Here is a 22,333-nt window from a genome sequence, read left to right as displayed (position 1 = left end):
TTTACGGTGAGTACAAAAAATACTATTTTCTCTTATCGTCCATGGACGGACACAGCTCCTTAAATCTTGACAAGTGGGACGTCCCCAAGCAGTGTCAAAAAACGAGGGGTGGGAAATATATCAGTAAAAACAATTTTAACTTCACCCCAAAACAAGCAGAGCTCCTCAACGGAGGAGGTGCAACTTTAAACAGCCGCCGGCAAAAACTAGCGGCTGAAAAAAACATCATAAGATGCACTCACAGCAACCATGTAAATTCTGGAAAAAGCGCGAACGGACGAGCAAATCGCCGCCTCGCACACCTGTGAGACCGACGCATGATGTCGGGAAAAAAAACCCAGGAAGCACCAATTTCCCTGGTCGAAAGTGCCGTGACCGGAAAGGGGGGCCCGCCCCTTAGGAGCATAGGCCTGTATGACTGCCTGCCTGATCCACCGAGAAATGGTGGTCGACGAGACCGCCAGGCCCTTTTGTGGACCAGACACTGACACAAAAGAGAGTCAGAAGCTCCGAAAAGGAGCCGTAGTAGGCTGGTATACCCGCAAAGCGCGTACCATGCCTAAAGTATGAGAGGCTGAAACCTCCCTCGGAAGAAGGGAAGGTCGCGGGCGCACCATCACCTAATCCTTATGGGGGATCAAGCATGGCGGCTTGCAAGACAAGACCCCCAACTCAGAAACCCCTCTAACGGAGGTAAAGGCCACTAAAGGGGCCACCTTCTGAGATAGTGTCAAGAGAAAATCTCTCCGATGTTTCCAAAAGGAAGGTTCCTGAAGAACCGAGAGCACAAAACTCATGGGGGAAGAGATGGGCCAAGAGGGGAAAGTATATGACAAACCCCCTGCACACAAAAAAAGGGTACCCACCAGGCAACGGGCCGCAAAAAGGCCACTAAAAGAACACAGCCAAGGCTGAAATCTGCCCCCAAACGGTGCTTTAAGCAATTTTTAGATCCAATCCAAGCTTTAAAACAGCAGGACCCTGGACACCGAGAGTACGCCTGTGGACGTCACTCCATCCCTTCGCACCAAGAGAGGTGCGACGGTAGATCCTCCGGAAGAAGACTACGGTACCCTGTTGAGATGACCGAGTCAGACAGAACCCGGTCACCTAAAGTCTGGCTTCCAATAACCATGTTGAGCAAGTCAGTGACTGTACAGCAGGAGGAAGTATGGGACCTTGAGACAGGAACCTCCTGCCCTGGCAACCGCCAGGGTGCCTCCGCTACCAGGTGCCCGATATCAGTGTACCAAGGACGCCGAGGTCAATCTGGAGCGATTAGAATCATCGGGATCTCCTCAGCCTCCACTCTGTGGAGCGGCCGAGGAAGCAACTACCATGGAGGAATGGCAAAAAATCACTGATACAGCCACCAGCGCGACTGACGCGTCTGTACAAGGATCACTAGACCTGGCCACTAACTTTGACACCCTTGCGGCGCAGACAAGCGGCCAGGAGATCCATGCCATGTGAGGCTCACCTCCTGCAAGGGAGCCGAAACACCCCAAGCACAAAGACCAGTCGCCCTGGTCCAGCATCTGGCGACTCCAGTAGTCCGCCTGCCGGCATACCTGATGGTAGACTGAAGCCACGGCCGTGGCGTTGTCCGGCTGAAACCAGATCGGGCGACCACAAGGATAAGCATAGCCTGATCGCCTAAAATAGTAGGACAATGAACAGTAGACAGCACCTGGTATTCCCAGGCGGTCTCCCACCAGGCACTAGCCAGGCCCGACCCTGGGTAGCTACCGAGACCAGACACATTCAAGGAGGTGTGGTCATAGGTCCATGCAAGTCCAGCGACTTAGGGCCGACTGGACCCCACAGTTTTGTGAACCCCCGGGTTCACAACCTGTGAGCTAGCATCCGAAGAAACAACTTCCCGGACCGAAGAGTCGGGAATCTCTGTCACCAACTCAGAGAGACTGACTAGGTGGCGCACAGGAATCTAATGATTTCAGAGACAAGAGATTTTTACCACCTGGACAGTAGTTCCCCTGGAAAACCAGGGTGTGGAACTGGGCATACAGTACCGCCTTGAAGGAGGCTACCCACAGACCCCGAACCAGCAGGCGCCCGGAGAGAAGACCGATTGCGTGATGCCAATACCTTCACCGCAGACTGAAGAGTCTGCAATTTCTCCAGGGGAAGAAGGACCTTTGCCACTGAGGAGTCTGGATCAACACTAGATACTCCAACGCTGAGTCGGAACCTAGCATGCCCAGGATTTGAACCCTGGGTCGCACACATGGAGGGCAGGCTTGCTGCCACTGAGCTAGACTTTCTGGCCTAAACGTTTAACATCCACCCGAATCTTCGGAGGGTCTGAATGGGAATAACCCATCCACTAGGTCGGAGACAGAAGCTGCTCTCAGAAGAAAGTCGTAAAAGTAGCCAATGAGGCAAAGCCTAGCTGTCCCAACAAAATTCGGATAAGTGCGAGCTCCTAGCTGAAAACCCATGGTGCCGACGCCAGATCAAAAGGGAGGGCCACAGGCTGACAGAGACCCTTCTCTCATCACGAAGCACAGAAAAAAACACTGACATGTGCAAAATGGGACATGCATGTATGCGTCCCTGATGTCCAAGGACATCAGGACATCCCCCGGATGAAGCGCAGCTACCACCGAACAAATGGATTCCATGCGGAACTACCCGACGTTCACAAAGGTATTTAGGGCTTGAGGCCCATAGAAAACCCCAAAACTCTCGTTCTGCAGGAAAGGTAAAATTACCTCGCAGCTTAGCAAATCCCACACTGCCCAAGGCAGACCGACGGGCCGGGAGAGGAAGACACAAGGACAGAACTTTGTTCTGTGGATAGGAGGAAACCCTATCTAGTACTCCGAAGAGACCACCTCGCAGACCCACTGGTCGGAGAGCAGGGAGGTTTCACTGAATTGTGAACCTGCAAGCCGCCCCTCCCACCTAGAGACAGGGAGGGAAGGCTACATACATTGGCAGGATTTGGGTGCCGGCGTGATCGGCTTATGCACCCAGGGACAGATTAGTCCCCCAGCTGGGCCTTTGATGGCCTGGGAGGGTTGCCCCTAAATAATACACACACATAGTGTGTATGTATATTATGTAGGTGTATGCACACATGCCTTTGGAGGAAACCGGAGTACCGAGGAAACCCACGCAGACACAGGGAGCGACAATGCAAGCTCCAGGCAGATTGGCGTCAGTGTGCGGATTCGAACCAATGACTCTTTTGCTGCCAAGTAATGGAGTTAAGCACAACACCACCGTGTGCATAAAACCATTCTGAAACAGACGCCCTGGATAACAAGGGCGCAGCATTCAATGAAGCATCACAGACCTATATGAGGCCCTGGACCAGCTGGTCCGCTAGGCTAATAACCTCAGGAGAGAGTCGGTGCTCCTCCGCTGTCTGGTGCAAAATGCTCACTCTGTGAGTTGTATAGAGCACTAGGGGTCAGGACTACTCCAGGATGGCCGCCAAGCGTTCAGAACGCGGCCACAGGAAAATGGCCGGCACAATGTAAGCTGCGCCATAGCGCGGCTACGACAAAATGGGCGCCAATGTGAGTCTTTAATGTAATTGAAAAACCTCCCAAAAAATGGCGCCAGCGTCGAATGAGACCCCCAGTGTAGTGGCCACAATAGGCCCGCAAGCCAGACCCCAGCATGGTAAACATGGAACGGGTCAGTACTTTGGCTCTTCTATCAGTCAGATCCATACAAGCGGGGGTTCCCACCCGGCGGTGAGGGACTACAAAAGCCCTCAGTGGCTTTTCTCAATCCGCATCTCAGAATTTATCAAAGAAGGGCACAGAAGGAAAAAACCTACACAGTGGTCTGATTTGTGTGATCCAAAAAAGACCGAGCCCTCGGCGGAAACCCAGCTGCACTATGCAGCTTAGGAGAGTCCCTTGCAGCAGTAAAAAGCGCACCCATAAATGCCTTATTCTGCTTTTTTTTTTTTTTTAACTAGGTACCTGGTCCATGGCTTCATAACAGAGCATTCCCCAGGGGATAACGGGGGAAGGGGGCACTCTTTTACCGCCCGCAGTCCACCCCCACCCTGGCACAAACTGTGTCCAGGACTAACAATAAAAACTCTGTGGGAATCCCAGGTGCTAACACCTGCTGCCACCACCAGCATGTGGGGAAGGACCCAGATACTGACTCCAATATTTACATAGTGTGTATTATAATATGCACACCTGTCCATACAAATAAACAAAAGCTCCTAGAGCCCTATTCAGGGCCTCTCACCCACTTGCTGCGCTGACCAGGGGTAACCAGGGGACTCCCTCAGGAGGAGACTGCCCAGCGCTGCCTGTGAGGAAAAGAACCGTGAGGTAACTTTTGCAGGGACCTGTGTTTAAACAGCAAAGCCTCCTAGGGCTGTTTTATTCAAGGATAAGACACAGATACAGCATAAAAAGCAAAACTTTTACAGGTGTCACCAGTCAGCGTCTGCTGAAGTATAATCATAAACATCTGTGCTCATCACAGGGCTTTTTACCTCACAGGAAAGCCCAATACAAAAAAGAAAAAAAACACAGGCCAGATAACAGTCCCCTCAGGAAGGCCCCCTCCCCCCTGACAGCGGCAATGTTAGCAATGCAGCAAGGGAAAGGAGCAGGGAAGTAAGGGGAAGGGACCCCCGAACCCCAGGAATGCCCAGCCGTACCAACCCACCGAAGCAGGGGGGACTGTACTTACCCGTCCAAGCGAGGACTCGCTGACGCATTCCTGACAGAACTACAACCGAAATGGAGGTAGCTGTCGGCCCGGTCCACTGTGAGTGGGACAACACCACAGCCCAGTCATATGTGGACCTCGGAGGAAAGCTCACCGGCCACCCCAGGAGTCATGAGGTATGGCGTGGCAGACCAAGCATCTTTGCAAAGGTGTGCCCACGCTTGCTGGTCGGACTGAGTAGACTACAAGGATCTATATTATCTAGCCTGTCTCTCAGCCGACAGTTGAAAGAAGATTCTTCAAGAAAAAGTAAAATAAAATAAAAATAAAATTTCTCCTCAGGGCGCTGGGCCCAAAGGGAGCCATACGTCCTTCTCCTTGCTAGGCAGAACGAAACTGAGGCTGCAAGCTGCAGTGAGGAGGGTTATGTCTGGAGGGACCGCCCCCTGGGCGGGGCTGTTCAACTCTGTTAATGTAACATGTATTTAACTATTTAACATGTTTCTGCCTAGTCCTCTCCTGTAAACAGGGAACATAACCCACTTTTCAAGATTTAAGGAGCTGTGTCCGTCCATGGACGATAAGAGAAATCTCATTTAGCTTTGAGGGCCACCATTTCATCTTTGGCTGTACGTATTGTGGCAGATAAAGGGTGGAGGGTTCCTCTATAGAATACAATCCTCGGCCACCCCAGTGCTTTCACGCAAATTTTGCACATCTTGCTTTAACAGAGAGAAATCAATATGTATAATTTTCATCTGTGTAGTAAGAGAGGCATTGCAATCTTGCATAACAAGCATCTGTGCCATTGTCGGTTCTGCCTCATCATCGATCGACGCATGTCCCCTGGGGAGAGCATTCGACGTCCACCCAGAGGGACGAAGTGTTCCTGTCGGCACCATTTTACAATGGCCCGGTATGGTACTGGACCAGTAAAATGCATCCTCATTCACACATTAGCCGCAGATACAAATCTCCTGTGCAGGGCTGTCTTATAAGCACAGGGATGCATAAAGTGTTGTGTGCATCCTGGTGCCAACTTCCCATTCTCTATGGGGACATGTGGCCGGATGGACACAGCCACTGTCCCAATATGTCATGTGGGTGTGGCTGGGTCCCTGTATGTATATACAAGGTGCATCCAAACACCCGCACCTGCATGTCATATTAAGACATGGTGGATGTGCCCATCCAGCTATGTTTCGTAATAGAAACAAATGGGAAGCTGGCATGGAGATACACAAACCTTGTGCATCCCTGTGCTGGTAAAAGAAGGCCATGAACAGGAGATGCATACCCGCAGTCCATGTGAATGGGTCCTTACATTTGAGTTCATGGGGAAGGTAAAAACATGCAGTTTTTAATGCCCCCAACCACTCATTATTATACGAAAATGAAGCGGAGGGAGATTAATGTATGCTGTGGTCATGATGCTTTTATTGCAGCTAAAATTCTCTCAGCTGTTGAGTTCAGTCACTGCTCACCCCTCACCCCTGTTTTCCCAGACTCTCCAATTCCATCAGGTTGGGTTGGCAGAGCACAAAATAAGAACATCCTTTTCTCCCTCCCCTCTGACAAATGAAGCTGGAATCTACAAGCATTTTGTCATTCAGTTTTATTTACCTGGCTGGTATTTTGGAGGCAGAGGAGGGATCAGGTCTAATATACCCCTGAATTCCCCATAAAGAGGACCTGTCACCACCCAATGTATCAGAAGGGATGTTAATTTTTTGAGAGACGAAATTTAACTGTAAACTGATAACATGCAAAGGTTCAGCAATAGAGAACACATGTAGTCCATCATGTCGCAAAGTCCCCGAGCCAAAAGGGAAAGTAGGAACTGTGCTTTGACAAGTGGAGTTTTAGCAAAATATTTGAAATATTTAACACTGCACGAGTGAAAAATTTGGAACAAAAATTCCGTTTCTACATTTTTTTTTTTTCCTAACATAGAATGAATACCATTTAGGAAACAGTAACACATAGGGATAGACTTTCAGTGCAGTACAGAGTAAACCTGTCCATGTCACTGGTCTTTAATGAAGGTCCAGGATTTGCCTGTCTCGTGGTATATTTTCAGAGGGGTTTTCCAGTACTGGATTCCATAGGGAAGGACCATGGTCATGGACCTGTATGGCACCCTGCGGTTAACTATACTTGTTGCACTGAGAAGTGATGAGGTGAATGCCCAAGCAGGATCCAGTGCCTAAAGCAATATCACACAGTGTCCCCACAGTGTGGGATCCAGGTATGGCGCTCAAGGTTTTACCAAGGTTGCACCGATCCAGATGCACTGCTTCTATTGTTAAATTAGAAAACAGGAAGGAGTTGGCTTAAGAGATGACTTAAGTATCTGAAGAAAAATAATAAACTTATAAATAAATCATTTACTTTACAAGACAGAAGAGGTCCATCACATTAGGACACTAGAAAAAAATGGAGCTCTCACATAGTGGGGTAAGTTTATAAAAGTGTGCAAGTATGGGGGCATTCCCTGCAAAGCTTTGCCAGTGTCCAGTCACCTGAAAGTAAGAGCTTAAAACCCTGTACTGTACAATTTAAATATAGTAAATCAGAATCAGACTAAAGTACCAAATGTTAACAACTCCTGCGCTCACACCTGTTTACCCCTCATGGACCAGAGCAATTTTCCAATTTAGGCTATGAACCTGCTATATAGGTGAAGTGAACTCCTGCGCTGTCTAGAGTGAGGGGACAAGTGAAAAGTGGGGATACTGCTGCAAATAAAAAAGAGGTCTACCTCGATAGACAAAAAGTGATAATTGTAACAAGTGAAATATTTGCGCTGTAAAGTGTTATACAAATTAATGTGTGTGTGCATATAACCACATACATATACAAGTACAAAAAATGGGTGGGGAAAGTCCAAAAAAGGGGGAGTGACACTAATATACCAGTAAACAATATTGTTGAATAGTCATTAATCGAGGGCACAGTGCTGAAGAGGTCCAGGTACAACGAAAATCCAACCATGTAGGGGTGCAGTTCATCAATACTCTAATCTGGCAAGCTGGATTAAATCAGCCTGATCCTGATGGGTGTGGTCCGTTGTTGAATATCACATACGGGTCTCCATAAAGTGTATTACATGAAAAAGTAAAAGGAGTAGAAACCAAATGGTGTGATAACGTCACAGAGAGGGATAGCAATGTCTTCTGATTTAAACCAGTAGAGATGCACTCACATGTGGGTGAAAAAACTGGGGCTCTTATCCACGAACGCCGAGCTCGTCAGTCCCTCCTTCCTCTCCCTTACTGCTTCTCCAGGGTTAGGAGTCCCGTGTCCCCAATGGTTCACGAGTCGGCTCTTGTTATGTATGAGGATCTCGGTGGTGTATGTGGGGTAAGAGAGAAGGACAAGCCTGATCGTGTGATATCATCAACAATAAACAAAAACCCCCCAAGAATGCCCAGGTAGTAATGCACTCACATGAACAATATAACATAAAAGACCTTCCTCCACGAGTGCGGACTCGCAATAAATCTGTGCCTCCAACACTTCCCCTCTATCTGTGGCTCAGTCCGGACACTCAGATGTGGCAGTCATACATGGGGGGAAGTGGAATGGACAACCACAGCGTAGCCCAGTCAGACGTGAAAAGTTTATTATAAAAGCACTTAAAAACTCACATTTAAAATCGAAATTGCTGCATCAATCCGACGAGTGGCGAACTCGTATATCCAGTGGTCGGATGCTGGAGTGTGTCAAGCCCTCCAATCCCGACGCGTATCGTCAACATGTGACTTCATCAGGGGAATTATTCAACAACGGACCACACCCATCAGGATCAGGCTGATTTAATCCAGCTTGCCAGATTAGAGTATTGATGAACTGCACCCCTACATGGTTGGATTTTCGTTGTACCTGGACCTCTTCAGCACTGTGCCCTCGATTAATGACTATTCAACAATATTGTTTACTGGTATATTAGTGTCACTCCCCCTTTTATGAACCTGCTATGATTATGTTGTCATTACTTAAAATAAGAACGTAATACATATCATTTTTTTTTTTTTGCTTGTTTTTTTAGGATGAACAAGGCATGAATATTGTCCTGCAACAATTTTTTTTTCTCGCAATCCTTAGGATAATTAAACATAATAAAACTAAAAACAGAAGGCGCTTTTTCTTTTTTTGAGCGCTGTTCATTTAAAAATTAATAGTGTTACTGCACATAAAAAGTGTGCATTTTACTCTGTAATTTGTCCAGTTTAAGGCTACTTTCACATTGGGTCAGTGCCGGTTTCGCTTGTTTTAGCGGAGAGGACGGTAGTGGGAGCTTTTAACCCACCAGTGACGCTTCGGAAGCGGTGTCCATTCATTCCAATGGGCAGGCGCGGCTTGGGAGCGGTGTATACACTGATCCCGCACCACCCCAAAGATGTTGCTTGCAGGACTTGTTCTTTTTCCCCGTCCTGCAAGCGCACCGCACCAGTGTGAAAGCACTCAGGCTTTCACACTGGAGGGCCGATTCGAGTAAACCAAGGGTTAATAAGGATTTCAACAGAGGAACATTTAATAATTAAAAAAAAATAGGATTTTTGTACTCACCGTAAAATCCATTTCTCTGAGTTCGTGGACGGACACAGCAGCAATTGACCTTGGGGTATTATCCTCGTTTTTAGGAGATTGACTTGGCAGAAAAACCGCATGTTAAGTGTTAAACTCCACACAGTACAGTACCTCCCAGGGGGCAGATCCTCCAGGTACATCCCTCTCTCTGCATCACGCAGCCTCAGTTCGTAAACAAGCAGTAAAAACAAAAGGAGGGGTGGGTGCTGTGTCCGTCCATGAACTCAGAGAAATGGATTTTACGGTGACTACAAAAAATTTACTCTCTCTTCCATTCATGGACGGAAACAGCAGCAATTGACCTTAGGGACGTCCCCAAGCAGTGTCAAAAATCGAGGGGTGGGAAAAAACAGCAAACCAACTTCACCCCAAACAAACCAGAGTTCCTCAACAGAGGAACTTCAACCTTAAACAGCAGCCTGCAAAACCTTGCGGCCAAAGGAGGCATCTGAAGATGCATTCACATCCACCTTGTAAAACTTTGAGAAGGTGTGGACCGACGACCAGGTCGCTGCCTTACACACCTGTAAGATAAACGCTTGATGGCAGAAAGCCCAAGAGGCACCAATTGCCCTGATCGAATGCGCCGTAACCGGGAAGGGGGGCGCCCGCCCCTTTAGGGCATAGGCCTGAAGCACGACCTGTCTGATCCACCTAGAAATGGTGGCCGACGAGACCGCCAGACCCTTCTTAGGACCAGTCACTGACACAAACAGTGAGTCCGACCGCCGAAGCAGAGCCGTAGCAGACAGGTACACCCGTAGGGCTCGAACCACGTCCAAGGAATGCAACGTGGCCTCCTTTGGGTTCGCCGGCCGAGGACATAAGTATGGAAGAACAATGTCCTCATTAATGTGAAAGGCCGAATCAACCTTAGGAAGAAAAGACAGCTGCGGCCGCAGCACCACCTTATCCCTGTGGATGACCAAGTAAGGGGCCTTGCAAGACAAGGGGCCGCTAGTTCAGAAAGCCGTCTGACCGATGTAATTGCCACCAGAAAAACCACCTTCTGGGAAGGAGTCAGTAAAGGTTTTTTTCCGAATTTCCTCAAACGGAGACTTTTGAAGCACCGAAAGAACTAAATTCAAGTCCCATGGAGGCAGTGGAGGACGCACAGGAGGGGCCACATGTCGAACCCCCTGCACAAACGTACGCACCAGAGAGTGCGCCGCCAGGGGTCGCTAAAAGTAAACCGCCAAGGCCGAAATCTGTCCCTTAATCGTACTTAAGGCAAGAGCTTGCTCCACTCCACGCTGTAAGAACAGCAGAATCTGGGACATCACGTATGTACGGGGGTGCCAATTCATCTCCTCACGCAGAGATGTAAGCCTTCCACGTACGATGGTAAATCTTCCGGGAAGTAGACTTCCGCGCACGCAGCATGGTAGAGATCACCGAGTCCGACAGGTCTCGATCCTTCTGCACCTGGCTCTCAACAGCCACGCCGTTAAAGCCAACGACTGGAAAGCAGGATGAAAGATAGGGCCCTGCGACAGAAGATCCTCTCGCAGAGGCAGACGCCAAGGAACGTCTGCCACCAGACGCACCAGATGCGCATACCAGGGACGGCGAGGCCAATCCGGAGAGATCAGGATTGTAGGCATCCCCTCGGCTTCCACTCTGCGCAGTTTCTCAGTTGGAAGGAAAACTCTCGCCTCCGAGGAATCCAGAACCAATCCCAGATATTCCAGACGCTGAGACGGTACCAACACTGACTTCTGGACATTAAGCAGCCAACCGAATTCCTGGAGGGTCTGGCAGGTGATAAACACATCCACCTCTAACTCTGAGCTTGAAGAAGCTCTCAGGAGAAGGTCGTCCAGGTATCCTACAATAGCGATTCTGCGCTGCCTCAGCAGGGCCAGAATCGGAGCGAGCACCTTGGTGAAAACCCTTGGTGCCGAGGCCAGGCCGAAAGGGAGGGCCACAAATTGAAAGTGTTCCTTTCCGACCGCAAAGCGCAGAAATCTCTGGTGCTTTGCGCATATGGGGATATGCAGGTACGCGTCCTTGATATCCAAATCCCCCTGATGAAATGCCACCACTACAGAGCGAACCGACTCCATCCTGAACTTTTGCACCTTGACAAAACAGTTGAGGGCCTTGAGATCCAGGAATGGACGGACCCCTTCCTTCTTGGGGACTACAAACAGATTGGAGTAAAACCCCTGAAACCGTTCCAGTAAAGGAACCGGCACAATCACTCCCCTGACCAGCAGATCCTGAATATCCCCAAACAGGGCCTCCCGACGTTCCGGAGGAAGCTGGAGGTTGGAAGGAAAAAAAATCTGTTTGGCGGACAAGAGAGAAACTATCTTGTGCCCCGAGGAAACTACTTTGCAAACCCGCCGGTCGGAAAGAAGAGACCTCCACCGAGCCGCGAATTCGCAAAGCCGGCCCCCCACCCGAGAGACGGGCGGGGCAGACCTTCATGCGGAAGTTGGTTTTTCCGCCAGCTTATTCGGCTTGCGGAACCAGGTACGCTTCTGCCCTCCAGCGGGCGCCTTAGCGCACTGGGAACAATTACCTGCCACCCCGGGCGTACGAAAAAAAACCGATTGGGGGCGGCAAAGGAGGGCTCTTGCCCACGGCGAGGCTCTTACCCTTACCAGATTGTGGGAGCAGTGTGGTCTAACCTCCCGTGGCATCTTTTATGATGTCATCCAGAGACGCCCCAAAAAGGGTAAGTCCACCAAGGCCTTTTTGGAAGACTGGTCCGTCGACCAACACTATAGCCAGACAAGGCGGCGCAACACCACCGCGTAGGCGGAGGCCCTGGAGAGCAAGGGAAGTGTATCCAGGGCGGATTCAGACAAAAAGACCTTCCAAAATGGCCGCCGACATGCAAAAACAGCATGCAGGCTACAAGAAAATGGCCACCGATCGTCAATAAAAGGGGCCGGCAAAATGGCAGGCGTGAACAGTGCAGAACACACATTAAAACACAGCCAAACACCCCGGACCCCCGGGCAGGCCCCCCCCCCCCCGTGCTGCATCAATAAAGACCACACAGCACCCCGGACAACAGCCGCAGCCCCCCAGGCGGACGCCCCACCTCACGGCCGACCACCCAGAATGCGGGGAAGGAGGGAGAGAGGAAAGCAGGGCGGACCCCCGATCGTCCTCCCCAGGAATGCACCAGCCGCACCACCATGCCAAGGCAAGGGGACCGCTACTTACCCGTCCTGCGACCACCGGCTGGAGACATCCCGGACAGAACCAACGTCCGCGCAGTTACGGCATGGCTGTCGGCCCGGCACACTGTGACACGGAGATAAAGCCCGGTCATATGTGTGCCCTGGAGCGTATAACTCACCGGCCACCCCTGGAGCAACGGGGCATGTCTTGGATGGCCCAGCGCGTAGCTAAAGGCCGGCACACGCTCGATGGTTGAACATGGGGGGGGACTACAAGGATCGAGTATCCAGCCTGTCACCCAGTCTGCAGTTAATTGTAGATCCCAGGATCCAAAAATGCTGGAAAAAAGAAAAGAAAAGTGAAAATATCGCAAAAAAAAAAATCTCCAAAGCACATGTGCCCAGAAGAGCCATGTCATCTCCTTTTGCTAGGCAGAAAAAAACTGAGGCTGCATGATGCAGAGAGAGGGATGTACCCGGGGAAGGTACTGTACTGTGTGGAGTGTTTTAACACTTAACATGCTGTTTTTCTGCCTAAAAGGGTCCACAATCAGGGAAAATGTCAATTTTTTCAGGAGACTCTCCTCAAAGGGGTAACGGACTGCCATGCGTTTTGGGACCAAAAAGGCCCTCTGCGGTCGATCCCATTCTTTCTTTGCGGGCCGGCTTGTGGGACCCAAAAGGGACCGACGCCTCAGAAGATGCCCCCACCATGTCTTCCAGTTTTAGGGTCTCCCGCACTGCGGTGGTAGGTGCTCCAACAAGCGCCTTTTCCTGCGCAGACCCAGAGTCTTCCTCACTGTCCGAATGGTCCTGGTCCGCATCCTCTGACACGTCAGAACAGGGGCCATGTGCCGCAGCCAGGCCCGAGTCTGAGTCAGAGCTTTTCCAAGAAGATGGTAGGGGGAGGGGGCATTTTTTACCCCCCTTGCGCCCACACACCGCATCCACCCTGGCAACAAAGGATTCCAGGACCGTCGACAAAGCGTCCACGGAAACCGCAGGGGCACCGGTTTCTACCACAGGAATGTCTGTGGAAGATGCGGCAGCTTATGACGTCATGCTGACCCACACTCACCTGACAGCCACTTAGGAACTAAAGGCAAGGTACACAAAAGGTCCACCCTCATGCTACACTGTACCCAAACTAAATTTTTATAATTTTGTTCCCCCAAAATCTTGTGGTGGTATTTGATCACCTTTGGAATTTTTATTTTCTGCAAAAAATAAAAAATGACCGAAAATTTTGAAAAAAAAAATAGGATTTTTGTACTTACCGTAAAATCCATTTCTCTGAGTTCATAGACGGACACAGCCTTCTTTGACATTAGGGTTATGCTTCTTCCTACCAGGAGAGTTTAGGCAGAATTTAACAGCACTTAAAGTGTTAAAACCTTTCCTTCGTGCCGCTCCTCCCAGGGAGCGTGGCTCCCCCAGGCATAACCCACACCCTTCTCTAGGAGCCTCAGTCCGTAACAAGCAGTACAAACCAAGGAGGGGTGGGTGCTGTGTCCGTCTATGAACTCAGAGAAATGGATTTTACGGTGAGTACAAAAATCCTATTTTCTCTTCCGTTCATAGACGGACACAGCCTTGACATTAGGGACGTCCCCAAGCAGTGTCAAAAAAATTTGAGGGGTGGGAAAACACAGCAAACCAGGTTACACCCCAAACAAAAACCGGAGTTGCTCAACAGAGAAACTCCAATCAAACTGCCGCCCGTAACACCTGCGGCTGAAGGAGGCATCAAAAGATGCACACACATCCACCTTGGAAAACTTGGAAAAAGCGTGGATTGACGACCAGGATGCATCCAAACCCCGCTGTAACACAGAGGCATGATGCCGAAAGACCAAGAGGCCCCGATCGCCCTGGTCGAATGCACCATAACCCGAAAGGGGGGCGCACGCCCCTTTAGGGCATAGGCCTGAAGCACCATCTGTCGGAACCACCTAGGAATGGTGGCCGACGAGACTGCCAGGCCCTCTTGTAGGGCCAGCCACCGACACGAACCGCGAGTCCGACTTCCGGAACGGAACCGTAACATATAAGTACACTCGTAGGGCCCGAACCACATCCAGAGGATGCAAAGTGGCCTCCTCCTGGCATTTCGGCCGAGGACATAAGGATGGAAGACATAAGGATGTGAAAAGCCCAAACGACCTTAGGGAGAAAAACGGCTGCGGCCGCAGCACCACCTCATCCTTACGGATGACCAAGTAGGGAGCCTTGCAAGACAAGACCGCCAGATCAGACAGACACCCGTCTGATCGGGGAAATCGCTACCAGAAATAAAATCACCATTTGTGACAATAAACAAAAAACCTCCCGAATGTCCTCAAAGTGAGCATCCCGAAGCACCGAAAGGACTAAATTCAAGTCCCATGGGGGTAGTGGAGGGCGCACCGGAGGGGCCACCTGCCAGACCCCCTGACTCAACGTACGCACCCAGGAGTGCTACGCCAAGGGTCGCTGCAAGTAAAAACAGCCAGAGCAGAAATCTGGCTCCTAACCGTATTTAAAGGCGAGAGCCCGAACCACTGCCTGCTGTAAAGACAACAGAACCCTGTACACCACGTATGTACGAGGGTGCCATTTCATCTCCTCACACGCAGAGATGTAGGCCTTCCACGTATGATGGTAAATCCAACGTGAGGTAGACTTCCGTGCAGGAAGCACGGTAGAGACAACCGAGCCCAATAGGCCTCGGTCCCTGGCTTTCAACAGCCATGCCGCTAAAGCCGTTGGCTGTGAAACAGGGTGAAAGATCGGACCCTGTAACAGAAGATCAACTCCCAGGGGAAGACGCTAGGGGGCGTCTGCCACCAGACGCACCAGGTCCGCGTACCAGGAGCGACGCGGCCAATCTGGGGCAATTAGAATTGATAGAATCCCTACAGCTTCCACTCTGCGCAGCAGGCGAGGAAGAAGCTTCCGAGGAGGGAAGGTGCAAAGTAGACGATGGTGATCCCAAGGACCCACCAACGCGCCTGACGCGTCCGCCCACGGGTCCTTAAACCTGGCCACGAACCGTGGCACCTACCAATAGAGACGGGACGCTAGAAGGTCCACGTCCAGAGTGCCCCACTTTTTGGCACAGACCCCGAAACACCTGCGGGTGGAGAGACCACTCTCCTTGGCCCAGTGTAGTGCGACTTAGGAGGTCGGCTAGCCAATTCTGTACTCCCGGAATGTACCCGGCCGATAGAGCCGGAACGGACCCTTCGGCCCACCGAAAGGATGTGCGTGACCCCCGTCGCTGCAACAGAACTCCGTGTGCCTCCCTGATGATCAACCTACGCCACGGCCGTGGCGTTATCGGACAGGATCCCGACCTGTCGGCCCTGTAGATACAGGGACCACCCGGCAAGGCAAAGCATGATTGCTAGGAGCTCCAGAACGTTGATCAGTAGGCAGGACTTCACCCGAGTCCAGTGCCCCTGGGCTGACTGGATGCCCCAAGCGCCCCTCCCCAACCGGAGAGGTTGGCATCCGTCGTGACCACTGTCCGAAGCACCGAAACGCCAGCCACCACACCAGGGGAGACATGAGCAGATGACTCAATTAAATCTGGTAATCCAGAGATGACGGAAGCTTGTCCCAACGTGACAGCAATTCCCACCGTAGTACCCTGGTGTGGAATTGGACATACAGAACCGCCTCGATAGAGACCACCAACGGACCCAGAACCTTCCTGCAGAATCGCAGAGATGACCGCTTCTGGGTCGGCAACTGCTGCACAGCAGAGTCTGAAGTTTTTCCGTTAGGAGAAAAACACTCCTGCCCCGGCGGAATCCAGGACTAGTCCCAGGAATTCCAGTCCCTGAGACGGAGACGGAATCAACCCTGATTTCAGGACAATCCAGAAACCAGCCGAACACTCGGAGAGCCTGACACGTGATAGACACGGCTCCACCAATGCAGAGCTCAAAGAAGCTCGCAGGAGAATGTCGTCCAGACATCCCATGATAACAAACCCCCGCTGTCACAGCAGGGCCAGTATCGGGACGAGCACCTTGGCGAAAACCCGCCGAATGGGAAGGACACCAATTGAAAATGGTCCCCCCCGACCGCAAAGCACAGAATCTCCGGTCCTTTGAGGATATGCGAACATGCAGGTACACGTTCATGACATCCAAGGATGCCAGAAAATCCCCTTGATGGAGTGCCGCTATTACCAAGTGAATCGACACCACCTAAAAGTTTGCACCTTGACAAAACAAACGAGGGACTTGAGGCCCAGGATTGACCGGGCCCCATCCTCCGTGGGGACACAAACAGAATGGAGTAAAACCCAGAGACCGTTCCAAGGAGGGAACTGGCACAATCAATCCCCTGACCAGAAGATCCTGGCCAGCCATTGACAGCCAACCGGCGAACCGGAGGAGGCCAGAGGCCGGAGGGAAAAAACCTGTTTGGCAGACAAGAGAGAAACTCAATCTTGTACCCCAAGGAAAACACTTTGCAATTGCGAAGCCAGTCTCCCACCCGAGACACGGGCGGGAGCAGACCTTCAGGCGGAAGCAGGTATCTCCGCAGACTTGTTAGGCATGCGGTATCAGGTGCGCTGCTACCCCGCAGCGGGGTTTCAAGTACCATGTAGACCTACCCCCACCGCACAGGGCAGGCGAAAAAACGCTCAGAGGTAGGCAAGGAGGGTCCTTGCACAGGGCGAGGTCCCTAGCCCTTCCCAGACTGTGGGAACAGCATGCGCTTACCACCCGTGGCATCCTCAATGATGCCATTCAGGGAAGTCCCAAAAGGACCATTCACCCTTAAAGGCCATCACCAAGGCCTCCTTAGAGGACTAGTCTGCAGACCAGCTCGTCAGCCACACAAGGCGGCGCAAAACTACTGCATAGACGGAAGCCCCGGATCGTATCCATGGCCGCCTCGCAGAGAAAATTCTGACCCTGAAGCAATTGTTCAGCCAGGTCCCTAGAGGATTCGGAAGCCCCTTCATCCAGCTCCTGCAGCAGGAGCCTCGCCCTTTTAGTCGGGGCCTGACCAGGGCCCCGGCCAGAGCCGGCCTCACCGCCGAACCCACCACCGTGAATAGGGAGCGGGCCACGGCCTCCACTCTCCTATCAGTGGGATCCTGAAATGCAGGAGCCCCTTCCACAGGCAACGTGGTTGCCTTGTGCAGTCTGGACACGGGAGGGTCCACTGGCGGAGGAGAGACCTACTTTTTTTTTAAGCCCCCCTCAAGGGGGTAACGGGTTGCAAAGGTTTTTGACAAACTTTTTGCGGTGCATCCCATTCCTTGAAGAACACATTGTCCAAATAAGGAAAACAAGGAAACACTTCAGCGGTGCGTGGCGGTCCGCGGAAACCCAAAAGGTACTTACACGGAGGTGTCTCCGCCACATCCTCAATTTTTAGAGTCTCACGCACCGCAGAAACAAGAGCTCCAACAAATTCTTGCCAGCAACTGACTGCAGCAGAGTCATCCTCACTATCCATAAGGGTTAAGCCCGCAGTCTCTGACATAACAGAACCAGAAAAAACAGCGATTCTGTGTCAGAGACATCCCCAGAAGCAGGCTCAGGGAGGGGGCGCTTTTTACCCCCCATCCGGGCCTAGCTGCTTCAAACCTGGCAAGAAACCCAGGACAGCCATCATAACAGATGTGGCAGGGGAAGGGGCGTTAAGGGTCAGGTTCCATAGTGTCAGTGCTGAGTCACCCACCCTGCAAGGCAGGACAAAAAAAAAAACACTGGTCACCTCCTTGCTGCTATTGCAGAGCATGGGGGCCCCTGGTACTCACCACCCCACCCAGCTGCAGAGAGAGCTGAAAACCTGAGGTGTGCTCCGATGTGCTGGCTGTGATGTGTCTGTCACCTCAGGGAAGAATCACTTACAAGAGACCAGAGGCTGTGCTGTGTCTGTCACCTCAGGGAAGAATCACAGCGTTTCACAGCACTAAAACTTTCCAAGATGGCCGCCGCCTGAGGTAAAAATCACCTCATAGAACACAGCAGCACCCCCCAGAGTAACAACACAGTCCCCCAACAACACACGGGCCCCGGTGGTAATAACGAAAACCCAGGAGGCCCCCCTTCACAGCCACTACCCAGTCAGGGGAAGGAGGGAGAGGAAGGGGAGAGAGGAAAGCAGGGCGGACCCTCAGTCGAGCTTCCCAGGGAAAACACCAGCCAGACCACTTACCTGAGTAAGGGGCCACTACTTACCCGAGTAAGGGGCCACTACTTACCGGTCCTGCGACTACCCGGCTGGAGGTATCCCAGACAAAACCAACGTCCATAAACGGCATGGCTGTCGGCCAGACACACTGTGACAAAGCCATAGAGACCGGTCATATGTGTGCCCTAGAACCGAAGTTCCCCGGCCCCCCCTGGAGCAACGGGGCCTGTCGTGGACGTCCCAAAGCTGAGCTAAGGGCTGGCACACGCTCGATGGCCGAACATGGGGGGACTACAAGAGTCAAGACCCAGCCTGTCACCCAGTCGGCTGTTGATAGAAGAATCACAGGATTCAAAAATGCAGAAACAAAATAATAAAAGCGAGAAAAAAATTGCAAGAAAAGAACTCCAGAGTACAGGGACTCCAGAAGTGCCTGACTCCTCTCCTGTCGTTAGGCAGAAAAAGACTGAGGCTCCTAGAGCAGGGTGTGGGTTATGCCTGGGGGAGCCACGTCCCCTGGGAGGAGCGGCACAAAGGAAAGGTTTTAACACTTTAAGTGCTGTTAAATTCTGTCTAAACTCTCCTGGTAGGAAGAAGCATAACCCTAATGTCAAAGAAGGCTGTGTCCGTCTATGAACGGAAGAGAAAAAAGTTTTCTTTTTGTTTCAGTTACAAAACATTGTAAATAAGTACGTTTTCTCCTTCACTGATGGGTACTGATGGTACTGCACTGACGGGCACTGATAAGGCGGCACTGACGGGCACTGATAAGGCGGCACTGACGGGCACTGATAAGGCGGCACTGACGGGCACTGATAAGGCGGCATGGATGGGCACTGATAAGGCGGCATGAATGGGCACTGATAAGGCGGCATGGATGGGCACTGATAGGCGGCACGGATGGGCACTGATAGGTAGAAATAATGTACTGTAGTGTGTTTTACTAATGGATGCCAATCAGTGCCAAACATTAATGCCTGCAAATCAGTGATGCCCGTTGTAGGCACTGATTGGCATCCATTGTGGGCACTGATTGGCATCCATTATTTCTGATTGTCATCCCTGGTGGTCTAGGGTGGCATACCTGTGGTGGGCATCCCTGGTGGTCTAGTGGCATCCCTAGTGGTCCAGTGTGGGCATCCTCGGGGGGGTTGCGCTGATAATCGATCAGCACAAACTCCCCCCGTCAGAGGAGAAGCCGATCGGCTCTCCTCTACTCGCGTCTGACATTTTCCTGTATACATCGTGATCAGCTGTGATTGGACAGGGCTGATCACGTGGTAAAGAGTCTCCGTCAGAGACTCTTTACCTAGATCGGTGTTGCGGGGTGTCAGACTGACACCCTGCAACAACGATCGCCGCGATGCGCACAGCAGCTAAATATCCTGAGAACGTCATATGACGTCCAGTCAGGATATTGAAACCACTTTGCCGCCGTCATTATGTTATAGGGCGGGCGGCAAGTGGTTAAGCACTGCTGGGTTTTTTTTTTTTTTCAAAAAAATAATTAAAAAAATATAAGGCCAAAAAGGGGAAAAAAATGTTTTAGTTTGTCCGAAAATTTTGTAAATAAGTAATTTTTCTCCTTCACTGATGTGCACTGATGAGACGGCACTTATGGGCACCAATGAGGTGGCACTGATCAGAAGGCACTAATATGCTGCACTTATGGGCACTGATAGGTACTACGGATAAGCAGCACTGATGGTCATTGAAGGGTGGCACTGTCATCACTAAAGGGTAGATTGCTGGCATTGGCCGGCAGTGATTGCTGGCACTTTTTTGTAATCAGGGCACTTATTAGTACCCCGATTACTTATCGTACGGTCCCCTGCAAGGAGGTGCCACTGATCGGCTCTCCTCGCCACACACTGTCAGTGTGGGGCAATGAGAGACGAATACAGGCACTTCCGTGTTAACATGCGACCGTCTGTGATTGGACACAACCAATCACTTTGTTAAAGAGCCGTGTCATCAGGTCTTTATAGAGATTGGGATTGTGCCGTGTCCCAACACCACGTGCGAAAACGGCTTATCTGGGGCGACGTCATGTGACGTCCACCCAGAACGAGAGCCGCACCACCACCACCGTCATTTGGCGGTAAGAGGACGACGACAAACGGTTAAAATCCTTTCCATGCCTCTTAAACAACTTGGACTTTCTACTTACCAAAAAAAAGGGGTCATTTGGGGGGGTGTTTTTACTGTCCTGGCATTTTAGGGCCATCAGTATTGTTCCATTTTCAAATTATATATATATATATATATATATATATATATATATATATATATATATATATATATATATATATATATATATATATATATATATATATATATACACACACACACACACACACTAGTTTGTAAAATAACTTTCACACAGACTAAATAATATACATTGAAATTGGTTATTTTTATTAAAGAAATGTAGGAGACTATATTTTTAGTTTGCTGTTTTCTTTATAAATTTTATACAAAAACCCATAAAAAACCCATTGGTGATTAACAAACATAAAACAAAAGCTCTATTTGTGTGGGGGGAAAAAAAGATAACAATTGAATATGCATGATCTTGCAATTGACTGTTATAACAATGCTGAATACCAAAAAGTGCCCTGGTCACAAAGGGGGTAAGACCTTCCACAGGTCAGGAATAACCCTCATAGGTCTTCAACAGCTCCTTTGTAACCTGCAATCCCCTACAGCCAAACACTGCCGAATCCTGTTACCAACATGGCTTGCTCTCATCGGCTTCTCTGTTTCTGTACAGACGCTTGAGTGTTTCACCGACGAGAATTCCAGCTGAACCTCGAGTAATACTGTCTACAACAAACCCAGCCAATTTTTGACTCAACCACCTACTAGATTTGACACTGCACGTTTGTGGCTTATGTCTTGAACTTGTCGCAAAAGTGAACAGTTACTCACAAGTTCACCTTTAAGTCTCACCTATAGTATTCCAGGAAGCTAATATTTGTTCCATCTGCCATAGCGAAGACATCATTTGGGGTTTTGTTCCACTCTATGTCATCAATTCGGTATGTGCGGTTATTGTACCTGGTTATCACAATGCTTCCAACCAACTCCTTTGTAACTTCATCCTGAAAGTTATCTTTGCTTTGCTGATACATTAGGTGCCTGTAAAATAAAAAAAACAAAACAAATTTTAACATTTCTTAAACGCATTCAAAATTTTCTATAACATTAAAATCTTTGCTTTTATCTGTCAACAACGATATCACTTAATAGCACATTAGTGCTTTAGAGGCCAGTGGGAAAAAACACAGAACACGGAGGGGGACCAGGCAGGCATTCAACACTCTGAAGTATACTAGAAGTGAAGATTCTGACAGAGGTTGTAGCTCTCCAAGAGAGCAGAGTCAGGACTGGATGCTGATCAGAAAGGTAGGTTTTAGAAAAAATAGGATTTTTTGTACTCGCCGTAAAATCCTTTTCTCTGAGTCCATGGACGGACACAGCTCCTTAAATCTTGACAAGTGGGTTATGTTCCCTGTTTACAGAAGAGGACTAGGCAGAAACATGTTGGATAATTAAATACATGGTTACATTAACAGAGTTGAACAGCCCGTTCCCTGGCGGTCCCTCCAGACATAACCCTCCTCACTGCAGCATGCAACCTCAGTTCGTAACAAGTAGTACAAACCTAAAAAGAAGGGATGGGTGCGGTGTCCGTCCATGGACTCAGAGAAAAGGATTTTACGGTGAGTACAAAAAATCCTATTTTCTCTTATCGTCCATGGACGGGACACAGCTCCTTGAAT

The 22,333-nt window shown here is 50.2% G+C and overlaps 1 protein-coding gene across 1 annotated transcript in view; it reads right to left on the bottom strand.

Moving 5' to 3' along the window:
• Window positions 1-22,333, bottom strand: part of PIWIL2 (piwi like RNA-mediated gene silencing 2) — a 426,915-nt gene that overhangs the window by 181,186 nt on the left and 223,396 nt on the right. Inside the window, 1 exon segment of the mRNA XM_040346159.1 lies at window positions 21,501-21,689. Coding sequence (XP_040202093.1) covers window positions 21,501-21,689 — 189 coding nt within the window.

This window comes from Rana temporaria, chromosome 3 (genome assembly GCF_905171775.1).
Source record: "Rana temporaria chromosome 3, aRanTem1.1, whole genome shotgun sequence".
NCBI lineage: Eukaryota > Metazoa > Chordata > Amphibia > Anura > Ranidae > Rana > Rana temporaria.
The sequence above is the reverse complement of the archived record's forward strand: the minus strand, read 5'-3'. Positions and strand labels throughout refer to the sequence as shown.